This window comes from Fukomys damarensis, unplaced genomic scaffold (assembly GCF_012274545.1).
Source record: "Fukomys damarensis isolate Sample0158 unplaced genomic scaffold, DMR_v1.0_HiC HiC_scaffold_18, whole genome shotgun sequence".
NCBI lineage: Eukaryota > Metazoa > Chordata > Mammalia > Rodentia > Bathyergidae > Fukomys > Fukomys damarensis.
The window spans coordinates 41342319-41361180 of NW_022900930.1; the positions used below are offsets into that span (position 1 = coordinate 41342319).

At 55.1% G+C, this 18862-nt stretch overlaps 1 protein-coding gene and 1 pseudogene across 6 annotated transcripts in view; one reads left to right on the forward strand and one right to left on the reverse strand.

Annotated features, from left to right (window-relative positions):
• Positions 1-10662: 10662 nt before the first annotated feature.
• Positions 10663-12481, forward strand: LOC104863044 (annotated as a pseudogene).
• A 3028-nt stretch (positions 12482-15509) lies between these two features.
• Positions 15510-18862, reverse strand: part of Lzts1 (leucine zipper tumor suppressor 1) — a 50409-nt gene continuing 47056 nt past the window's right edge. For all 6 annotated transcript variants that reach the window (XM_010624690.2, XM_010624640.2, XM_010624699.2 and 3 more), the window contains one exon: positions 15510-18789. In XM_010624690.2, coding sequence (XP_010622992.1) covers positions 18124-18789 — 666 coding nt within the window. In that variant the 3' untranslated portion in view covers positions 15510-18123. The remainder of the gene's footprint in view (positions 18790-18862) is intronic.

Here is an 18862-nt window from a genome sequence, read left to right on the forward strand (position 1 = left end):
CGTCCTGCTCAGAGGTGTAGGAGGGGTAGTAGGTTTTGAGGAGCAGCAGGGGCCGGGGCACAGGGTGGGCCATGCTGGGCCCTGCATGAATCACAGAGCTGGGACGGGAGTCGGGTCAGGCCTGACTGCTGGGGGACAGTCTCAGACAGGGCAACTCCTAGGACCGACAGCAGGAATTTCCTGGACATGGGCAGGCTGGAGCCCCAGCAGGGAGGGAGAGTTCAGAGGCAGGAGTGGACATGCCTCCATAGTGGGACATGGTGGGACAGGACACAGTGCTTGATTCTGGGAGCTGCCAACAAAACTGTTCAAATCATACCTCCAGGAACATAGGGGTTGTGAGAGCTGGATGATAAGAAAAACCTTCCTGTGCTATTTCCAAACTGTCAGAAATGCACAGAGTCCTGGCACTCTTCGCCTCCAGAGTTCTGGTGTGGTGACGGGGTGACTTCCTGTTAGCCTCGCTCACCACCAGGATGTGGATCACAGGCAGAAGCAGACTCAGTGCAAGGTGCGTGAACCGTCAAAAATTTAATCAGTCGATATTATAAAGAGCTCATGACATCCATCCTCAGGACGCCCCTGTGTGTTCATGGGTACCGGCCTCTCCCTTCTACAGATGGGCAACCCAAAGGCTCCTCCCACAGTGGTTGCCTGAATTTTCACAATGCCAAGTGCTGTGGGACACTGAAAATCTGCCTGCTGGGAAAACCAGAGGCACAGGTACAGCGGAGAACAAAGGATTAGTCGACCAGGTGAACACGGCACAATCGCATTGCAGGCCCAGGGCAAGCAGAGCAGGAACTGCAAGCCTGGGGAGGGATGAGAGAGCGCAGGTCAGAGGCAGACAGGACTGCAGAGTGGGGCACTGGGTCTGACGGGAGCTGGGGGGTCAGTGGAGGCTCCCAGGGGCTGAGTCCTCACTGTGCCAGGGAAGCCCTCACTGGGACCAGGCAACACGATGTGCTCTTCGAACAGCGACTGTTAAGGAAGGTGCCCGCTGCGACCCGAGGCACCGCAGCTGTGAGCACGGAGCTGCCCTGAAGGCTTTGGCTCCAGAGGTGGTGGCAGAGACAGGGTAACTCCGGAAGCCTGTCCAGCCCAGGCACCCTCTGGGGCAGCAGTGGGAGCTGCTCGGACTCCAGGATGGGGTCCAGGTGCTCAATGGGGCTGTGGGGGGTGCGCTCTGCTGCTGCAGGGGCGCCTGTAGGTTTTCCTCCAGCTGCAGAGGAAAGAAGGGCTACACTTGCAGGTGTTGCTCACCAGGGACTGACCAGGGGCCTTGCTTCCACCCCACAACCCAGCCCGAGCCAACAGATGCCAGTGCAGGATGAGGTGACTGCTCTCCCTGATGCTCAGCCCCTCAGGCAGTGCCTGCCACTGTCAGGGACGCTGGCTGGGCCAGCATGAAGCCCCCCAGACGGGGCCGCGAAGGGCGCGCTTGTTCCTGACCAGCTTCCAGGGCCAGTGTGGCCACAAGGCCCTGGGCCTGGTGCCTGTTCAGCTGGCATGGGCTTTCTTTGATTACTTTGTTCTGTTCCTTCCTTCGGACAAGACTCCCCGTACCCCGGGTTCTGGTGGCCTTCACCCTCCCTACCCGCTACCATTTCTGGCCTGCTCTCTGGCAGCTGCCTCCTGGCCTGTCGTCACCTCGCTGGTCTTGGTTGCCACAGCTCTTCCCCACTCGACTGAGCGGAGACCAGTTTTATCAGTAATGGGACATGAGTGTCATTTACGAATTAAAGGAAAGAAAGAATTCAGCAAAATCAAACTCTGTGGTGTATACAAGAGGCAGACCCCTGCCCAAGATGTAGAAAGATTACACCGAAAACGATGGCAACGCCACTCCCACACCAGTTTCTTTTTCTTTATTTCCTTGTCTGTCGCCCCCAGCGTCACAATCACTGTAACCCTCATCCCACATTTAGTCACTGAGTCTGACTGAGGTCCTCGTGTTTACTCCATGACTAAACAAGCACTCACATTTAGTCAATCAGTATTTTTCCGAAGTGAAAATAGTTTTGTAAAAGTCTCTGCCAATGAAATAAATTAGAACTTAATGTTAAAATAAAAGAAGAAGAATTCCAGATCAAACTGCAAGGTGTAAGTACCCCAGAAATCACCATTCTTGCTTTGTATCTATTGTCTTCTAGATCCTTTTACTTTGAATTATTCATTTTTTCTTGTTAATTTAGCTAAATCATTACATATCAAGAAAACTGTTTCTTTCAATTATGAGGCAAAACCTGCCCCAGAGTTTACTAATGTGTGTTTTGTTTTGTTTTGGTACCGGGGATCGAACTCAGGTCCTTGTGCTTGCAAGGCAGGTGGCGGAACCACTGAGCTAAATCCCTGGCCTGCTAATGTGTTATTTTTCAGACAGCACTTATGAAACTGTTTGGATCCTGGTTTTAGTGAGAAGGTAATTCACAGCCAGACATTAAAACAAGATCTACCAAAAATGTTTAAAACTTGACCAAGAAAATAAACATGTAATGTAATTTTTAGAAGAATATATGCACACACACACACACACACACACACACACACACACACACATATGTATATTTTTAAAACAAACAAAAAATAGCCAGGGATTTGGCTCAGTGGCACTGTACCTGCCTTGCAAGCTCAAGGTCCTGAGCTTGATCCCTGGTACCAAAAAAAAAAGAAAAGAAAAAGAAATGACAATAAAAATGCAAATTTAGGTGGCAGTTAAGAGCCTGATATTGCAACCCCCTAGCCTATCACTCTGGGACAGGTTTACTATCATCTATTTATCTATGTGTCTATCATATATCTATCTGGTTGGTTTGGGAGTTTTTTGAGACGGTCTCACTACGTAGTTCAGGTTGGCCTCAAACTCACAGCTCCCTGCCTCAGTTTTTCAAATGCTGGGATTCCAGTGTGCACCGCCACACCCAGGGGCAGGTTCACTTTTTAACTTCAGTTTCTTCATCTGCAAAGTGGAAACAAAGTTAACACTCAGTATCTGTTTTCTGTGTGCTATTATATTACATATACTATGGGTATATATTTGAATTTTGCATTCGTTGGTTTATGTATGGAGAGCTTCACCACTTTTTTTTTTGCTTCAATTGTTTTGTTTTCTGATTGATTGAAAATACTTAAAATAGGACAGGGGATTTAGCTCAGTGGTGCCACCACCTACCTATCCAAGTTCGATCCCCAGTACCAAACAAACAAACAAACAAACCCGAAAACACTTATATAAAGGAAATACATGTTTTACAGTACTGGGATTGAATCTAGGGCCTCGTGCTCTACCACCGAGCTACAACCCCAGTTATTTTTCTTTTTCTTTTTTTTTAAATTTTATTTTGAAGCAGGCTTTCGAGAATTTGCCCACACAGGCCTCAGACTTGTGATCTGCTTGCCTCAGTCTACTGCGTGGCTGCAATCCAGGCATGTTGTTAGTTATATATCTTTAAAAAAAGAAAATGATAACTAAAGATCCTTCCTGTAGCACCCTCACTCCATAGGGGGTTTGCTGCTAGAATGTTTCTTGTTTCCTGTGTTCCAGAGCGCAGGGAAGGTATGAACACCCCACACCATAGGCCCTAGTTCTCAATCTACTGAGGGCACTTCCTAAATTAGAGGTTTCAGGTCCAGTTTAAGGAAATTCTGGTAATCAGCCCAGGTTCCACTTACTTTAAAGACATTCCTGTTGTATGGATTAAGACTCCAAGGCCCAGAAAGTCCGGTTTCACGGAAGCTCGCCGCCACATGCTCCTGACACAGGAGGGTGGGCAAACCAAAAGGAGAGTTGGCCTCGGGAGGCCGCTCTCTGACCCCAGGGCCAACCCACAGTAGCTTTATAGTTGAGGACTCGCGGGCGACCTCTGGCGGCCGGGCAAGAGGAGGGCGGGCATAGGGTGGGGCTCAGCGCGGTGCAAGAAGGGTGAGCGGGGCGCGAGGTTGGTGGGCGGGACTCAGATGGGGAGGTGGGTAGGGCGCAAGGTGGAGGGGCGGGGCACAAGGTTTGTAGGCGGGGCGATGAGGCCAGACCTGCTCCCAGGAACCTTGGTAGCCTCGAGGATAGAGGACAGCCTCACCAGTCCCGGGACCTTTACTCTTCTGGGGGAAACTGCCGGTTTTACTCTCCTCTTGGCTGGATTACCAGGACCTCAAAAGGAAGATAAAGCCCAGAGCAGCCCGGAGTGGGGGGGGAGGGGCGGGGACCCCAGCACCCTTCTCTTTCAGGGCAGTTTTACCTGGTGCTTTTAATATTCAAACTTGCGGCTTTCAGAATGATTTTCCGTAGATGGCTCTTTGACTCCAGTCCCAGTTAACCACTTGAAAAAAAGAAAACCTTGGGAATATTCTTTGTTGGAGAAAGTCTCAGCCATGTCCAGAGTTTCGAGGTCAGAATGATGCAGGGGGGTGGTTTTGTGTGGCAGAGGAAGGGGTCCCCGAGGAGCCAGCCCCATTGACGGCCCCAAGGCCAGGGGACTTGTGATCCCCTTTTCCCTCATTTTGAAAAAGTGTTTTTTTTCTTTAATTTTCCATGAGGGCTTCTTAATATGGATCAATCATTATGTGGAATTTAGAAATTTATTTTTAAAAGGTTCCAAAAAAATGAAAATGAAATCGGGATGACTGAAGCATTCGAAGGTAGCTTCCGTGGACGCCGTGGCCCTTGCTCACGGAAACTCCACAAGAGGAGAAACGGCTATCACGTGGTCTCAGAGACAGGGGCTCCAGTGCCATGCACCTCAATTTTGTTCCTTTCTGAGTTTTTCTTTTATTAATCTGCAGGTTTCCTAGCTATACACAATTGGATGTTTCCAAAACAGTCTTTTTGACAGAATTCCTGATTGACGCTTTCGTGTCCCACTTTAGGACTAGATTTTACTTTTATCACTGTCCCCCTCTGCCCGCGTGGTGGGGACCTGCTGCATTTCCACTTTTCACCACGAGATGTCAGTGTACCGCAGAATAGACCAGTAGTCTCCAAGGGATTCCATTCTGGGCTTTTGGGGCAAAATCCTTTTTTTTTTAGACAGGGTCTCACTATGTAGTTGAGACTGACCTGGAACTCACTATGTAGCCTAGGCTGGTCTCGAACTCACAGCGATCCTCCTGCCTCAGCCTCCCGAGTGCTGGGATTACAGGCGTGCGCCACCACACGAGGCTGGGGCTGAGTACTAGTTTTGGCCTCTTTCGTATGAAAGCCCTGGGGATTGAGTTTGAACTTCCAAGGGGACACCAAGGCAGCCAGCTGGGTATCCCTCTGCCAGGGCAATCTGGCCTGTGCATGCCTTTCACTTTTCATGCCCGCGCACGAAGCAGCCCGAATGTCCCCTGCGTCCTGCCTGATGCCTAGGGCTCAGGGAAGTAAGCTGATGTCAAACAAAGGGTCCCGCGTGCTGCCCCCAGCCCCGAAAAGCAGCCGGGACAGCAGGTATCCAAGCAAATGAGGGAACAGGAGGGCAGCTGCCGCCTGGCGCTTCACACACTCGGTTTTCTTAATTCCCTCTCCCCGCTAAGTGGTGATTACCGGGTCTGCCTGGGGCCTGAGCCTCGCAGCCACCTGACTTCAGCCAGGGGGACGCTCAGAGAACCGAGCAGCTGGCGGGGCGCACTTCCGGCGGGGGCGGCAGGGGCAGCAGATGCGAGGCCCTGATTATTCCGGGAGGGCTGCGCCCGGGGTCTGCATTTGCACTCCACAGGGGCCCGGGCCTCAGCTCCCCTCTCTTGGGACCGGTCTATTCCGGAGAAAATCGAGTTGCCCGGAGTGAGTAACCAGGCGGGGCCCACCCCCTCGCTAACGAGAGGGCGGCTTTAAACAGTCCCTCGGAGTTAACGCACCCGCGCCACGCCCCCAGGGGCCCTCCTCTTCCTGGGGTCTTTTCCATCTGGCCTGCGCGGCCCAGTGCCGTTTCCAGCCTTTCTCTCATCCCCCACACTCCCGCCCCTTGTTAGGGGTCGGATTGTGCCCCCCAACTCTGAGGCAGCTCTGACTCCCACATCCCTGCGAAGGAGCCAGTGCAGACAGCCTGATGAGGACAGGGACAGAGTTGCAGCGAGGCCAAGGAACACCTGGGGCCACGGGAAGCTGGAGGGGGCAGGGATAGATCCTCCCCTAGTGTCATGAAGGGAGCTTGCCCGGCTGACACCCTGGAACTTCATGAGGACACGCTTCTGTTATTTGGAGTCTTGCATTCTGTGGTGCTTGTTATGGCAGCCTGAAAAGAAGGTGCCTGAAAAGAAGTAGAAGGTGCTGCTCTCCTTACAAGTTTAAAGAGGAAGGCCAGGTATGGTGGTGCACGCCTGTGATCCCAGCACCTAGGAGGCTGAGGCAGGAGGATTGCTGCAAGTTGGACGCCAGCCTGATTTCCAGAAAATAAGAACTGAAGCTCAGACAGGTTGCCTGACCTCCTCCAGAGTCAGAAAATGAAGTCACAGGACCTCTGCTGTGTTCACAAACCACACCTCTGGGCAAAGTTTCTCAAGGCCCTCTCTGTAGGATTCTACCCTGATGCTGCCTTTAGTGGTTGAGTGGTCAGCCTGTCCCCCTCCTCCCCAGCTCCCCAAGGATGTGAAGCCCATTGTAATGAAGGTGTGACCAGGGCCCTGAAGACTCAGAATGAAATGGAAGGGGGTTGGGCAGCCTAGAAGGCTGGAGCCCCACCCCAGTCTACCACCTCTGGTCCAGCAGTGGTCTGGGGTGTAATTACATGTGTTTGTGACTTCTCACTCAGACGCGAACTCTGGGGACCACCTGGAGCTGTCCCCACCCCACCTGGCTCTGCATTTTCCCTTTACTTCCGGAGCTCCTCCGGTTGGGCGCCTACAGCTCCGCTCTGCACCCTTCCCGGGAGGCAGCGGCACTCAGCCAGGGCAGAGGGCACACAGCCTGTGACCGCTTGGCCTGCCTTGGTCTGAGGGGCTGAAGCTACCCTTCTTTCAGTCCTTACACAAAAAGACCTTTTTGAGCTGCAGTGCCACTGTGGACCATGAGACTCTGTCGGGTGTGCCAGCCACAATGAAGGCTGCAGGGACCCACTGTGGGTTAAAGTTGCACCCTCCAACACAAGCCCTCCAGCCACTGAGCAGCCCTCAGCAAGATCCCCGCTGCCCTCTTCTTCGGGGATGCTGTGGTCAGGCTCCCAGGGACAGAAGCAGGCTGTGGAAACCTGAACCTCTGTGATATGGATAGGCCTTGGTGGGCCAGGGGGCTTGAGCCCGCACTCACTGAGGTGAGGTGTGGCCTGCCTTGTCTGACCTTCCACGGAGGAAGAGAGAGGCTCTGGCACAGTTCCTGGCATCTGTGAGCAGAGGATAACAAATCTCCCAGCACCAGGACATCATGGGGCTCCTGGGGCGTCTGGCCTGAGGCTGCTTTAGACTCTAAACCTCACACACAGAGGCCTGTGCTTGCCCCGAGTCTCCTAATTGGGACACAAAGCAGGGACATCCGCCCAGCCTCCTCCTCTGGACCCTGGAGTGGCTTTCAGATCTCATTGCCTTGTTAGGCTGCTGAATGCAGAGCACCACGCCCTCCCCAGGCTTCCCCACTGTTGTGCCCCTTGGTCTCCGCCTTTTCCTTGTCCTCTTGGGAGAGCACAATAGCCTGGAAATGGCCAATTTCTCTGTCATTCGCCTAGGAAAGCCTCACCAGGAAGCCTAGGGACAAGAGATTTGCTTGCCATGTGCTATCCAGGCAACAGTGGGCAGAGAGAGCTGGGTCCTTGGAGGTCAAGGTCAAGCTCAAGGTCGATGGAGAGAACCAGGGTGGAGGGGATGGGAAGATCAGTGTTCACTTCAGAGCCCTTTTTGCCTTAGTGCTGAGCATCTACCACAGCCGTGCCTGAGTGTGGTCTGGGCCTGCTTCCTGGGAGGAGGCACTGCAGTCTGTGTCTGGAATGTCTCCCCAATAAGGCTTGGTGGCACCATTGGGAAGAGGTGGAGCCTTTAGTGGAAGGTCTTTTGGTCATTGGGAGCATGTTCTTGAAGGGAATTGTGGGACTTCCTGTTGTAGGGGAATAGTTTTGCTCTGACATGAACTCCCACCAGGATTTGCTGCTTCCTAGGGGCCCAAAGCAATGGGGCCAACTGACCATGGAGTGAAACCGTTTAAAGCTGTGAGCTGAGCTAAACCTTTTCTCAGTGTTAGTTGATGATCATCTCGGGCATTTGTTATGGTGATGGAAAGCTGACTAGCAAAAAGGAAGATGGGGCCACTGTTCTGCGGTGGCTTAGAACTGAACTGGCTCTTGGGAAACTCCCCTGAATCTGTAATCAACCAACTTGGATTTTGGCCACTCCCTGGCCAATACCGACTGGACACCTGGAGACACTAGAGATATCTTACAAATGTTCCTTCTCTGCCCCATGCTTTCCCTGAATTTGTGCACCACTCTGGCTCTGGGCAGTGGGGGGTCACTGCACACCCACATGGTTGGATTTAGGGACAGGATAAGGGGAGTCAGGAGGGGAACTCATAACTCAGCTGTGCCCAGGACTTCTGGATTGGTCGTGGTGCCATCCGTGGAGGACTCCATAAGGGTGGTGCGGGGTTCACAGGTAGAGGGGCACAGTAATGAGAGGACACGAGGACGGGAGAAGCATGGGGAGGCGGTGGAGGCCACCGTGAGGCCTGCTCCGAGATGAGGCACTCCTCTCCTACCTGTTGGGAGTGTAGAGGATACAGTCTGCTGCGTGCTGCGAGGGCAGGCGAGGGTGTGCTCAGCTTCCTGATGCAGGCGAGGCCTTCCCAGGGAGGGGGTGGGGCACCAGCAATGGCTGGGGTGTGGGGACAAGATATACTGTAGTTGTGTACGTAAGGAATTGGTTTATTATACTTTTTCTTTTTCTAATGTAGCTGCACCTGTGGGGTCCACAAGTAGGAAAATCCCTGTCCATCCAAGATGTCTCCAAGATAGGCATGTGCAATGAAGCTGGAGAGCAAGTCACTTTCCTTGGCTACCAGCTGGGGAAGGAGGGGAGCAGGGCTAAGTGCAGACTCCTGACTTTGGTGTCCCTGTAGTTCGCATCTTTCTGCGGTGCCAGCTCTCACTTGGAGCTGGCCAGTTGGCATTGCTGCAGCCCCTCCTGCTTTCTAAGTTTAGTCCTTGAGGCCCAGCCAGATGGTAGCGGGAGCCAGAACTTCCCTGGAAAGTGTTGCCTGCAAGGGTGTGCAGGAAGCAGGTTGAGTTGGGAGGACCAAGGTGCTCAGGCTGCCCTCCTTCCCCCTTTCCGCCATGGACCCGGTGCTCTGGGTCCTTTGTCCACAGAGGGAGGGCTTGGGCAGTGACCCTGGGGCCCCCTGTGATGACCTGGGGGTGGTGGCCTCCACCTCCATTCAGACTGGCGGTGATGGAAGCCAGGACAAAGCAGACTGAGCAGGGGCAGAGGACAGTGGCCTTGGGGACAACCCAGGAGAGGTCTCAGCCACTCTCAGGAGTAGTGAGGGGAAAGCAAAGCGACCTTGAACGGAACTGAACGACGGCTTCCCCATCTGGGTGCCACACTGAGCTTCCCCAGCAATCTCTGCCTCCATGTGGGGAGTTGCTTCAGGGATCTCCTGGATTGCTCCCCATTGCAGCCACACTTGGGAAAGCTCAACCCAGGGGTGGGTGGGTTTTCGGACTGTTGAGAGGGAACAGGTCGACGGGAGGGTGGGGCCCCTCATACAAGGTCCTTGGGCTGGGGCGGTGGGGTGGGGGTGAAAGGATTGCAGGCAGAGGCCACTTCCTGTTCGCATCAGGGACAGCCAGGACCTGGCCTGGGCCCGAGTCCAGGTGACAGCGATTGGGCCAGGCAGCTCAGCCCGGTGACCCCTGTAGTTCCTGCCCAAAGAGCCAGCCTGGGGACAGCGACGGGAGCTGGAACCTGGAACTGCACGCCCCACAAGGCAGCCTGCAGCGCGGCCCGTGAGAGACACCGGGGCAGACAAGGGAGTAGGCTGTTATTTTTGTTATTTACCCTTGCTGTGGGCAGCCTCTCGGCTCTCCATTAGCTGTCCTTCAGGCTGTGGCGTGGGGCGGGGAGCGGAAGAGAGGATCCCGAGAGCGCTGTGCACACGCGTGTGCACGTACGTGTGCGTGTGTACAAACTCTGACCCGCATTGCTGGGGAAGAGCTCATCAGGGACGGGAAGGGCAGCCCACAGGGAGGGGAGGGGTACGGTTTCTAAGCCTGGCGGGTCCAAAGCCGCTGGGCTACACCTCTAGCAATTTTGACGTCCCACCCCCCACTGTGCCCTCCTCCTAGGGGCTCCTCAACTCTGCCAACTACATTCTGAGGTCCAGAGTGGACAGCAAAGCTGCAGGACGCTGGAGAGACAGCCGATGCGCTGAGCCGAGCCGGGGTTCACTGTAACCCATCCCGCTGGAAGGACGCAGTGGCCGCGTGCTAACAAAGGGCAGCAGCTGCAGCAGTGCTAAATGGGCAGGAGGGGTGACAGGGGAGGCGATTGTTTCTAAGCATGGACGCATTTCATTGTCAAAACAGCTCTCTGCCCCCGGGTCGCCGCTTCCAGGCTCAGTACCCTGGGGCGGGGTGGCGGGGGATAGAGAGACTGAAAATGAAAAAAAGAAAGAAAAGAAAAGAAGAAGCAAGTAGCCCCCGGCCTGCCTGTGCTCAGCGTACCACATGTCCGCGCTGCCCTTTGCCGGCCTCCGCTGGCCGCGTCCGCATGCGCAAAGGTGAGCAGGACTTGGACACCACGAACTTCCACGTGATTACAGGAAAGCCAACCCGTATCATGTGACGTGAGAGGGATCCCTCTGAGAAAATCTGGTGTGGGAAGTGTCTTCCCAGGAACGTGGACAAATCTATAGATAACAAGGCGCTTTATGACACCTTCTCCGCTTTTGGAAACACTCTGCCCCGCAAGGTGGTGTGTGATGAGAGTGGCCCGAAGGGTCACGCCTTTGTCCACTGCGAGACCCAAGAGCTGCCAACAAGGATGAGGAGAAGATGAATGGCAGTTCCTCAATGACCGCAAAGTGTTTGTAGGCAGATTCAAGTCGGGAAAAGAGGGAGAGGATGAGCTTGGAGCCCAAGCCAAGGAGTCTCCAATGTTTACAAGAACTTTGGAGAAGAGGTGGAAGGTGAAAGTCTGAGTTTACGAAAAACACGAGGACACCAGTAAGGCCGCGGAAGAGATGAATGGCATGGAAATCAGTGGGAAAGTCCTATTTGTAGGCCGTGCCCAGAATAAAGTAGAACGGCAGGCTGAATTAAGATGGAAATCTGAGCAGCTGCAACAGGAGAGAATTAGTGGATACAAGGGTGTGAATCTACATTAAGAACTTGGATGACACCATTGATGATGAGAAAGGGAGGAAAGAATTTTCTCCTTTTGGATCAACCACCCGTGCTAAGGTTATGCTGGAGGATGGAAGAAGTGAAGGACTTGGTTTTGTCTGTTTCTCATCTCCTCAGGAGGCAACCGAAGCAGCCACTGAAATGCATGGCTGCATCGTGGGTTCCAAGCCACTACTCTATGTTGCCCTAGCCCAGAGGAAGGAAGAGAGAAAGGCTCACCCAACCAACCAGTACATGCAGCGGGTGGCTGGAATGAGAGCGCTCCCTGACAATGCCATCTTAAACCAGGTCCAGCCTGCAGCTGGTGGCTACTTCGTGCCAGCAGTTCCACAGGCTCAGGGAAGACCTCCATACTGCACACCTAACCAGTTGGCACAGATGAGGCCTAATCCACGTCAGCAGCAAGGTGGGAGACCTCCAGGCTTCCGAGGAATGCTAAGAGCTGTACGCCAATCTGGGCCTCAACCAACTCTTCACCACCTGGATCCAGCTGGTAATGCTCTGGCCTCTCATGGCCTCCCTACTACCACGCAGAAAGTCAGGTATGAGAGCTCGGATTGCTTGGCTATGGCCTTTGGTGGGGCTGGAGCCACCCAGCAAGGGCTGACTGACAGCTGCCGGTCTGGAGGTGTTCCCACAGCAGTGCCAAACCTTGTGCCTTGGGCTGCAGTTGCTACTGCCGTTCCTTGGGCTGTGGCACCCTACAAGTATGCCTCCAGTGTCCACAGCCCGAAGGCACCTCAGCCTGTGGTCCATGTGCAGGGGCAGGAGCCCCTGACTGCCTCCATGCTGGCTGCAGCACCCCTCCCAGGAACAGAAGCAGATGCTGGGAGAATGTCTGTTCCTGCCCATCCAAACAATGCATTTGAACCTGGCTGGCAAGATCACAGGTGGGGAGGCTGCTGGAGATTGACCTCTCAGATCTACTGCATGTGCTCAAGTCCCCCAGTCTCTCTGCTCCCTGAGTCTCTCCGCCCCAAGGTGGGTGAAGCTGTGCAGTCCTTCAGGCTCGTGATGCCAAGGAAGAAGCTGCCCAGAAGGTGGGTGCTGTTGCTGCTGCGACACAATTGAAAAGCCAAATAGGCCCTTATGAAAGTCAGCTGAAGGTCTAAAGACTTCCTAGTTTGTCCTGTCGACCTCCACACTGAGAACTACAAGCTGCAAACTGAATAGGTCATTGTGTCTCAAAAGATCAATCATGAAGCACCTAGAACTTTTCAGTTATAAAAGTTATGTTCTCTGGGTTCTGCTATGGCCCAGACATTTTTGTTTTTGTTTTTGTTTTTGATTGTGGGTTTTGATTCTCCCCCCCGGAAATCGGTTTTATTTGATGCACACAAGAAGTAAGTTTCTCAATAAAGAAAAAAAAATCTCCATGATTGTCAAAACCAAACTCTGGGGCAGTGTGGAGAGGTCAGGTCACTTATCTAATGCCGCATGGCTCAGCAGCAGGGACTCTGGAGGGGAACCCAGCCAGCTGGGCTTCTGCTGAGGGATGGCTTCACCCCTGCACCGTGCTGTTGAAGCCAGGACTGGGTGGAGGTCTGGGGTCTGGTCTTGAGCACTGTGAGAGCAAGAGAAATCCTGCATGGTGGACAGAGCTTGATGGTGGACGCTGGAGTGTTTTAGGGAACCCTCTTGTCCCTAGGCTTAGATTCAGGTTTCCCGTGATGGCTGCTGGAACTGTCACATGAAGAGACCTGAGCACCAGGTGAGGGCCCTGAGCTTCATTCTGAGGCCACTGGGGCATTGTGGGAGGGGCGCTGGGGCAGAGGCCTGGCTGCCAAGCACCGACGGGCTTCACAGACCAGCGGGCAGAGTGGGCAGAGCCACCAGCAGACCCTGAGAGCCGTCAAAGTGATGGCGTCTGTAGCGGTGACCTTGGGAAAGTTCTCTGTCCTACTTGGACTCTGCATTTGTACATCTGTAAAGCACAGGTGCTGGACCAGAGCCAGCCAGGTGTCTTGGGTGCTCTGTGCTTCTTTAGATGACCTCGGCTGGGACAACAGGTATCAGAAGGAGAGGGCCTGGGGAGGGCTTTGCAGAGGAGACAGATCCTGGGCAGAGCTGGGGGCAGGGCACTTGCCGGGCACGTGTGAGGCGCTGGGTTCAATCTCAGCACTGTGGCGGTGTGGGGAAGGGGGTGGATCCTACAGGATTCGGGATCCTGTATAGAGCATGATGGACAGATAAAATCAGCGACAGTTCCAGCGTGCCTCCCTAAACTGCTAAATTGATGTTATCCTCTGCCTCAGCCTCCCAGAATGCTGGGATTACAGGTGTGTGTGCCACCATGCCTGGTTTAAAGTTTACAGTTTTTCACAGGGCTCTGCTGGGAGGCAGTGGGAGCAGCTTGCTTTAGAGGGGAGGAATGTGAGGTTCTAGGTTGCCAGGTTGGAGACATTCAAGGGTCAGCAAAGTGGGAAACAGGTCAGGCACAGCAAGCTGCAGTTTCTATTAGGGAGACATGTGCTGGGGTCCTGAGAGGAGGGGAGCTCCCCGAGAAAGGCCTTGGTGGCACCGGGATTAAGAAAGGGTGGTGGCTGCCTGGGTCTCGTAATGTTGACATCAGGGGACGCGTGTGGCGTTCTCTCACTGCCCCAGTGCCCTAGCACACCTCTGCAGACGCAGCGCTCTATCCAGCCCACACATGCCGCCGTTTCTGTCCTGCGTCACACTTCGTATACGGAACACTATCTTATTTTAGTGTGAGCTTCACGAAGGGAAAGGGTCTTGACTATTTTCAGCTCTGTATCTCTGGTTGCTAGAATAGGGTTTGGCAGAAAGTAGTTCAAGAAATGCTTGTGGAAGTCAGATAAAGAGGAACACACCTGTAATTTCAGCACTTGGCAGGCTGAGGCAGGAGGATCACAAGTTTGAGTCCTGCCTAGACAACTCAGTGAGACCCTGTTTCAAAATAAAAAATAAAAAATAAAAAGAGGCAGGTGTGATGGTTCATGCCTACAGTCCCGGCAGTCTGAGAGGCTGAGGAAGCAAGATTGCAAGTTTGAGCTCAGCCTGGGCAATTCAGTGACTGGACAACACTATCTCAAAATTTAAAAATAAAAGGGGAGGAAGTATAAGGCATTATGAAGGCTCTGGGTTCCATCTCCAGCACCACAACACACAAATAAGTGAACTAATTAAATTAAATTAAAAGGGCTGGCTGGGGATGTATGTGTGAAGACCCCGGGTTCAATCCCTGGTACTGAAGGAAGAAAAAAAAGTGTGTTTGTTGAGTGAATACAAGCATGCAAGAATGAATGAAAGGTTGCTATTTCAGGCCTAGTGACACCTGGGTCAGGGAGGAATTTGGGGGCCTGAAGATCTTCCTCAAATAACTCAAGCATCTGCTGCAAGGATGCCCGGGGAGACTCTCCTCCACTCTCCTCCTCACAGGCACTGTTGTGCAGTCTACAACTCAACAGAAATACCCCACCACAGGGCTGTGGGGGCAGCCGCGGAAGACGGATGAGCCTGCTGTCAGGAAGTTCTCCTGCTCTGTTTCCCTCTTGTTCTTTTTTTTTTTTTAATTTTACTTTTCTAGAAGAAGAAGGTTGAGATGGTTCGAGGAGGCCTGGGTCCCCAAGTGGCTCCCGGAGGAAGCCACGCCCACTCCCAACACCAACCCTGTGGTACGGGGTCCTCGGAGACGCTCTGCCCTGTGCCCCCTCCCAGTTCCCTCTTCATCCATCCATTCTGGCTCCAGCTACCAAGCGGCCTCCCTCTGGGCCTGGGGCCTGAGCCCAGGAGAGGAAGGAACACTTGCCACGGTGGACCAGGCAGGAGGGACAGATGGCCACACGGCCACAGTGGGGACAGCACCTCCCAACATGGGGCCTGGGGTGTGGCAACAATGGCCACTCTGGTCTCCTGCTGAGGCGCCATAGGCAGCAGGCCGCGCATTTGTTGGGAGCTAAGCAGCTGGCAGAAGGAGACAGGAGGCCCTGGCTGCAGAGGCATTTGGCTCCTGGCTGCCTCCCTCCTGCCTCTGGGCCGCACCAGGGCCCACTTCACAGTTAAGATCAGCAAGTTGGTGAGGGGCAGTGGCCTCTGCTGGACGCCCGGCCATGCTGTCCTCTGCCCCAGGTGGCCTCCTCCAAGGCCTCCCCTGTGCTTTTTTTCCAAAGAGAAGGCCTGCAAGAAGCTGCCACCCCACGACAGAGGGGAGGACAGCAGCTTGGGGAGGCAAAATTGGCTATGAAAGGCATCAGAAATGGCATTCTTTATTCATAAATAAAACAACAAATTACCAGAAATAAGTTTACATGACCAAAAAGTGACATCCAAAATAAAATAAGATGAAGTCACTGAAAGCAATGCAAAGCAAACCAGAAATAACAGAGAGAAAAATAACTATCTACAGAGTCTTCCAAGTGCCAGGTACCCAAAGCCAGCTTCAGCCAGGCTCCAGCTTTGCCAGACAGCACGGAGAACAAGCAGACAGGCACCAAGAGCGGGTGCCACCAGCCAGGTGCCAGGGCCTCTGGGAGGACCCCTGGCCTGAGACTGCTGCTCCCACAGCCCAGCCTGGTATCTCCTTGGGCAGCTCTGTCACCTAAGAGATGGCCCAGGCTGGGGTCAGGGACACAAGGCTCAATGGATGCCTTCTGCAGAGATCCGCCAATTGTCAGCCCCACCACATTCAGAGCCATGGGGGCTAAGTGCACCTGACTGGAGCTCACAGAATACACCCGGGAGGTGCCCATGGGGTCTGGTAGCTGATACCCGAGGCGACCCCCTGTTTGGAGAGGAGGTGCTGATGCTCTCTCGGCGGAGACCAGAGCACCATCAGGGCCAGACGTTTGGGGGAGCAGACAGTTTGGGTCTGAGCGAGCACCCCCCAGGCTGCCTCCCCGAGCTTGGCCACCCAGGCCCTGCTTGGCCCCTGCTGCCCACAGCCTCTCTTCAGAAGAGGCTGGGTTTGGTGCACAGGTCCATGAACAGCAAGGGTGCTTTCTGACGGCAAGCAAGTAAGGCTACAGCACACTTGCATTCTGGTCCCACCTCTGGCTACCCTGGAGCCCAGGGCAGGTGGCAGCCTGGTGAGGGCATCTGCCCTGCCATCTCAGAGGGTGAGCAAGGCCTGGGCAGGTGGACGTCTGAGATGGGCAGGGCCATGGGGCTGCGGAAGGGAAGGCTGAGCTCCCGGTGGATGTGCCTGCCCTGCCCCACCCTGCCCTGCCCAGGGGTCCTCGCCTGAGGAAGGGCAGCTGGGTCCATTCTCTCTCCATGGGGTCGTCTCACTGGGAATAAGGCCTTAAACAAGGCACAGGACATGTCTGATTGGAGTCTGTTGTGTCCCCAGTGGTGGGGGGGGACATGCAGGGGCCCTGAGCCTTGACACCCCAGGTTTCAAAGCAACCTGTGACTGAGAGCAATGGTTTGAGACTCCAGGGACCCTCACCCCTGTCCCAGGAACACAGCAGGACAGCCAGCCTGACCCAAGGGACAGAAGGTGACGCGGGCCATGAGGACAGTGCCACACTCAGTGCAGGGCTGGATCAGGTTCGAGCCCCATTCCTGCCCCCGGCTCCAGGATCAGCTGGCGGAAGGAAGCCAGAACTGGAGACTGTTCTCGGACCGCCAAGTACCCAGACTGGCACGTTCATCTCTCCTCCACCCTGGGCCCTCAGCAGGCAGGCGTGAAGAGCAGGAATCCAGCAAGGGCTGGCTGTCCTGCCAACAGCAGCTGCGGCTACGTCAAAAATAGAACACGGAGCAGCCTGGCTGCCTGCTGGATCTGGCTTGCTTCTGAGAAGACCAGAAAGGAAAGAAGAAAGAAAATTCCCTGAACCGAGCAACTGAGAAATTCTGCTGTTCTTTCCCCGTTGCTCTGGACGTTTAGAAAGAGAGATCCCAACCTTCCATGGGCACTGGCTGTATCCCTGGACACAGCCTGGGTCTCCTGGGGGCCCACGGTGGAGGGAGGGCGGTGGTGGCCCAGGCTGTCTGTAAGGCTGTGTGTGCACCTCCTATGCCCAGGCACGCTGGGCACCCGTCCTGACCTGGGCAGACCCAGCACTCAGCACTGAAGATGCTACGGGAAGGAGAGGATGCTGACTTGGGCCACAGGCAAAGGAGGAGATTCCAGGTCGCAAGGCATCCTTGGCCCTGGCGGGGACATTCAGGAGCTCCCTGGGGCAGCTGGAAGGCCAGGCCTCAGGGTCCTCATCCCAGCACCCCACCCCAGGGCCTCTGTGTCTGCGGCTTTGAGAGGAGCAGTCATAGAGGCAAATGCCGCCAGCTGTTCAGGGGCTGCACAGCTCAGTTCGATGTCAGACACCACTAACCTGCCACCGGCGCTCATGGCTCAGCCCCACTGCACCCCGGCTGCTCCCCGTCCTGACCCCTACACCTCCGGGGCCAGAGGAAAGGGCTCAGGTCATGAGGACAGATCAAAGCTTCTGGGCACACATGGCTTCTTTCTATTCCCAAGGCATCCCGAACAGTCCAGGGTGAGGGTTTGGGGAAGACATGGAAGGGAGCTTGCATCCTCGGTGTGGCCATTTGGCCTTCAGGGCAGGCACCGGCTTCATGGTAGAGGGTGTCTCTCCCTTGAGCAGAGGCCAAGGTTCAGGGAGCCCTTAAGCAGCCACTGGGATGCTGTGCCGTCCCAGGGAGAGCTGGGGAGTGAGCCCTAGGTCAGGTACTCTGTAGAGTTGGTGAGGAGGGGTCAGGGGAAGGAGGCGATGTAGCCACCCTGGCCCGCCACAAGCAGCTCCAGGGTCTGCTGAGTAGGGAACATGGCTCAGGGGGCCTCCTCGAGGAGACTCAGCCCCCAGCCCCTGCCAGCTCCCTGGCCCTCCCTTCCCCCAGGCGGCCCTCAGATCTCTGTGGCTATGATGTCCTCATAGGGGATGTCAGCCCCTTCCAGGTCAATCTCAAAGGGCTCTCCGGCCCCTTCCCCACGGGCCAGCTGCTGCAGGGCCTTCTCCAGGCGCTGGTTGCGCTGGTACATGGCCAGGTAGCTCTGCTGCAGCTGCTTCTGGTACTGGATCACCTTCTCCTTCTCCTCCCTCCACACCAGCCGCTCCTGCTGGAAACCCGAGGACATCTGGTCATGGCCTTGCCGCTCCTCCTTCAGCTCGGCCCGCAGCCGCTCCAGCTCCCTCTGCAGGGCAGGGATGTCCTCAGAGAAGGTGGGCGTAGCTCCCAGCCCCGGGCCCAGGGCCACGCTCTCCCGCTGCAGGGCAGCCTGGGCCCGCAGCTCCAGCAGCTCTTGCTCCAGGAGGTTCACCTTCTCCCGCAGCAGCTCCGACTCATTCTTCTTGCGCTGCAGCTCGTTCTCGCACACCTCCAGCTCCAGGCCCTTGGTGCGCAGGGTGCTCTCCAGGTCCTGCGTCCTCAGCTCCATGCCCTCCAGCTTGCCCCGGGTGTCCTTCAGCTGCACCTTCAGATTGAGGATCTCGCTGGCCTTGGCATTCACCTCAGCCTGGGACTCCTTGAGCTGCTGCTTCAAGAGCGAGATCTCGCCTGACTTCTGGCACACCTGCGGGGTGGGGGTGGAGGGAGAGCCACAGGTGAATGTCACCCCAGGTGAAGGACCAGGCTGCACCTGACAC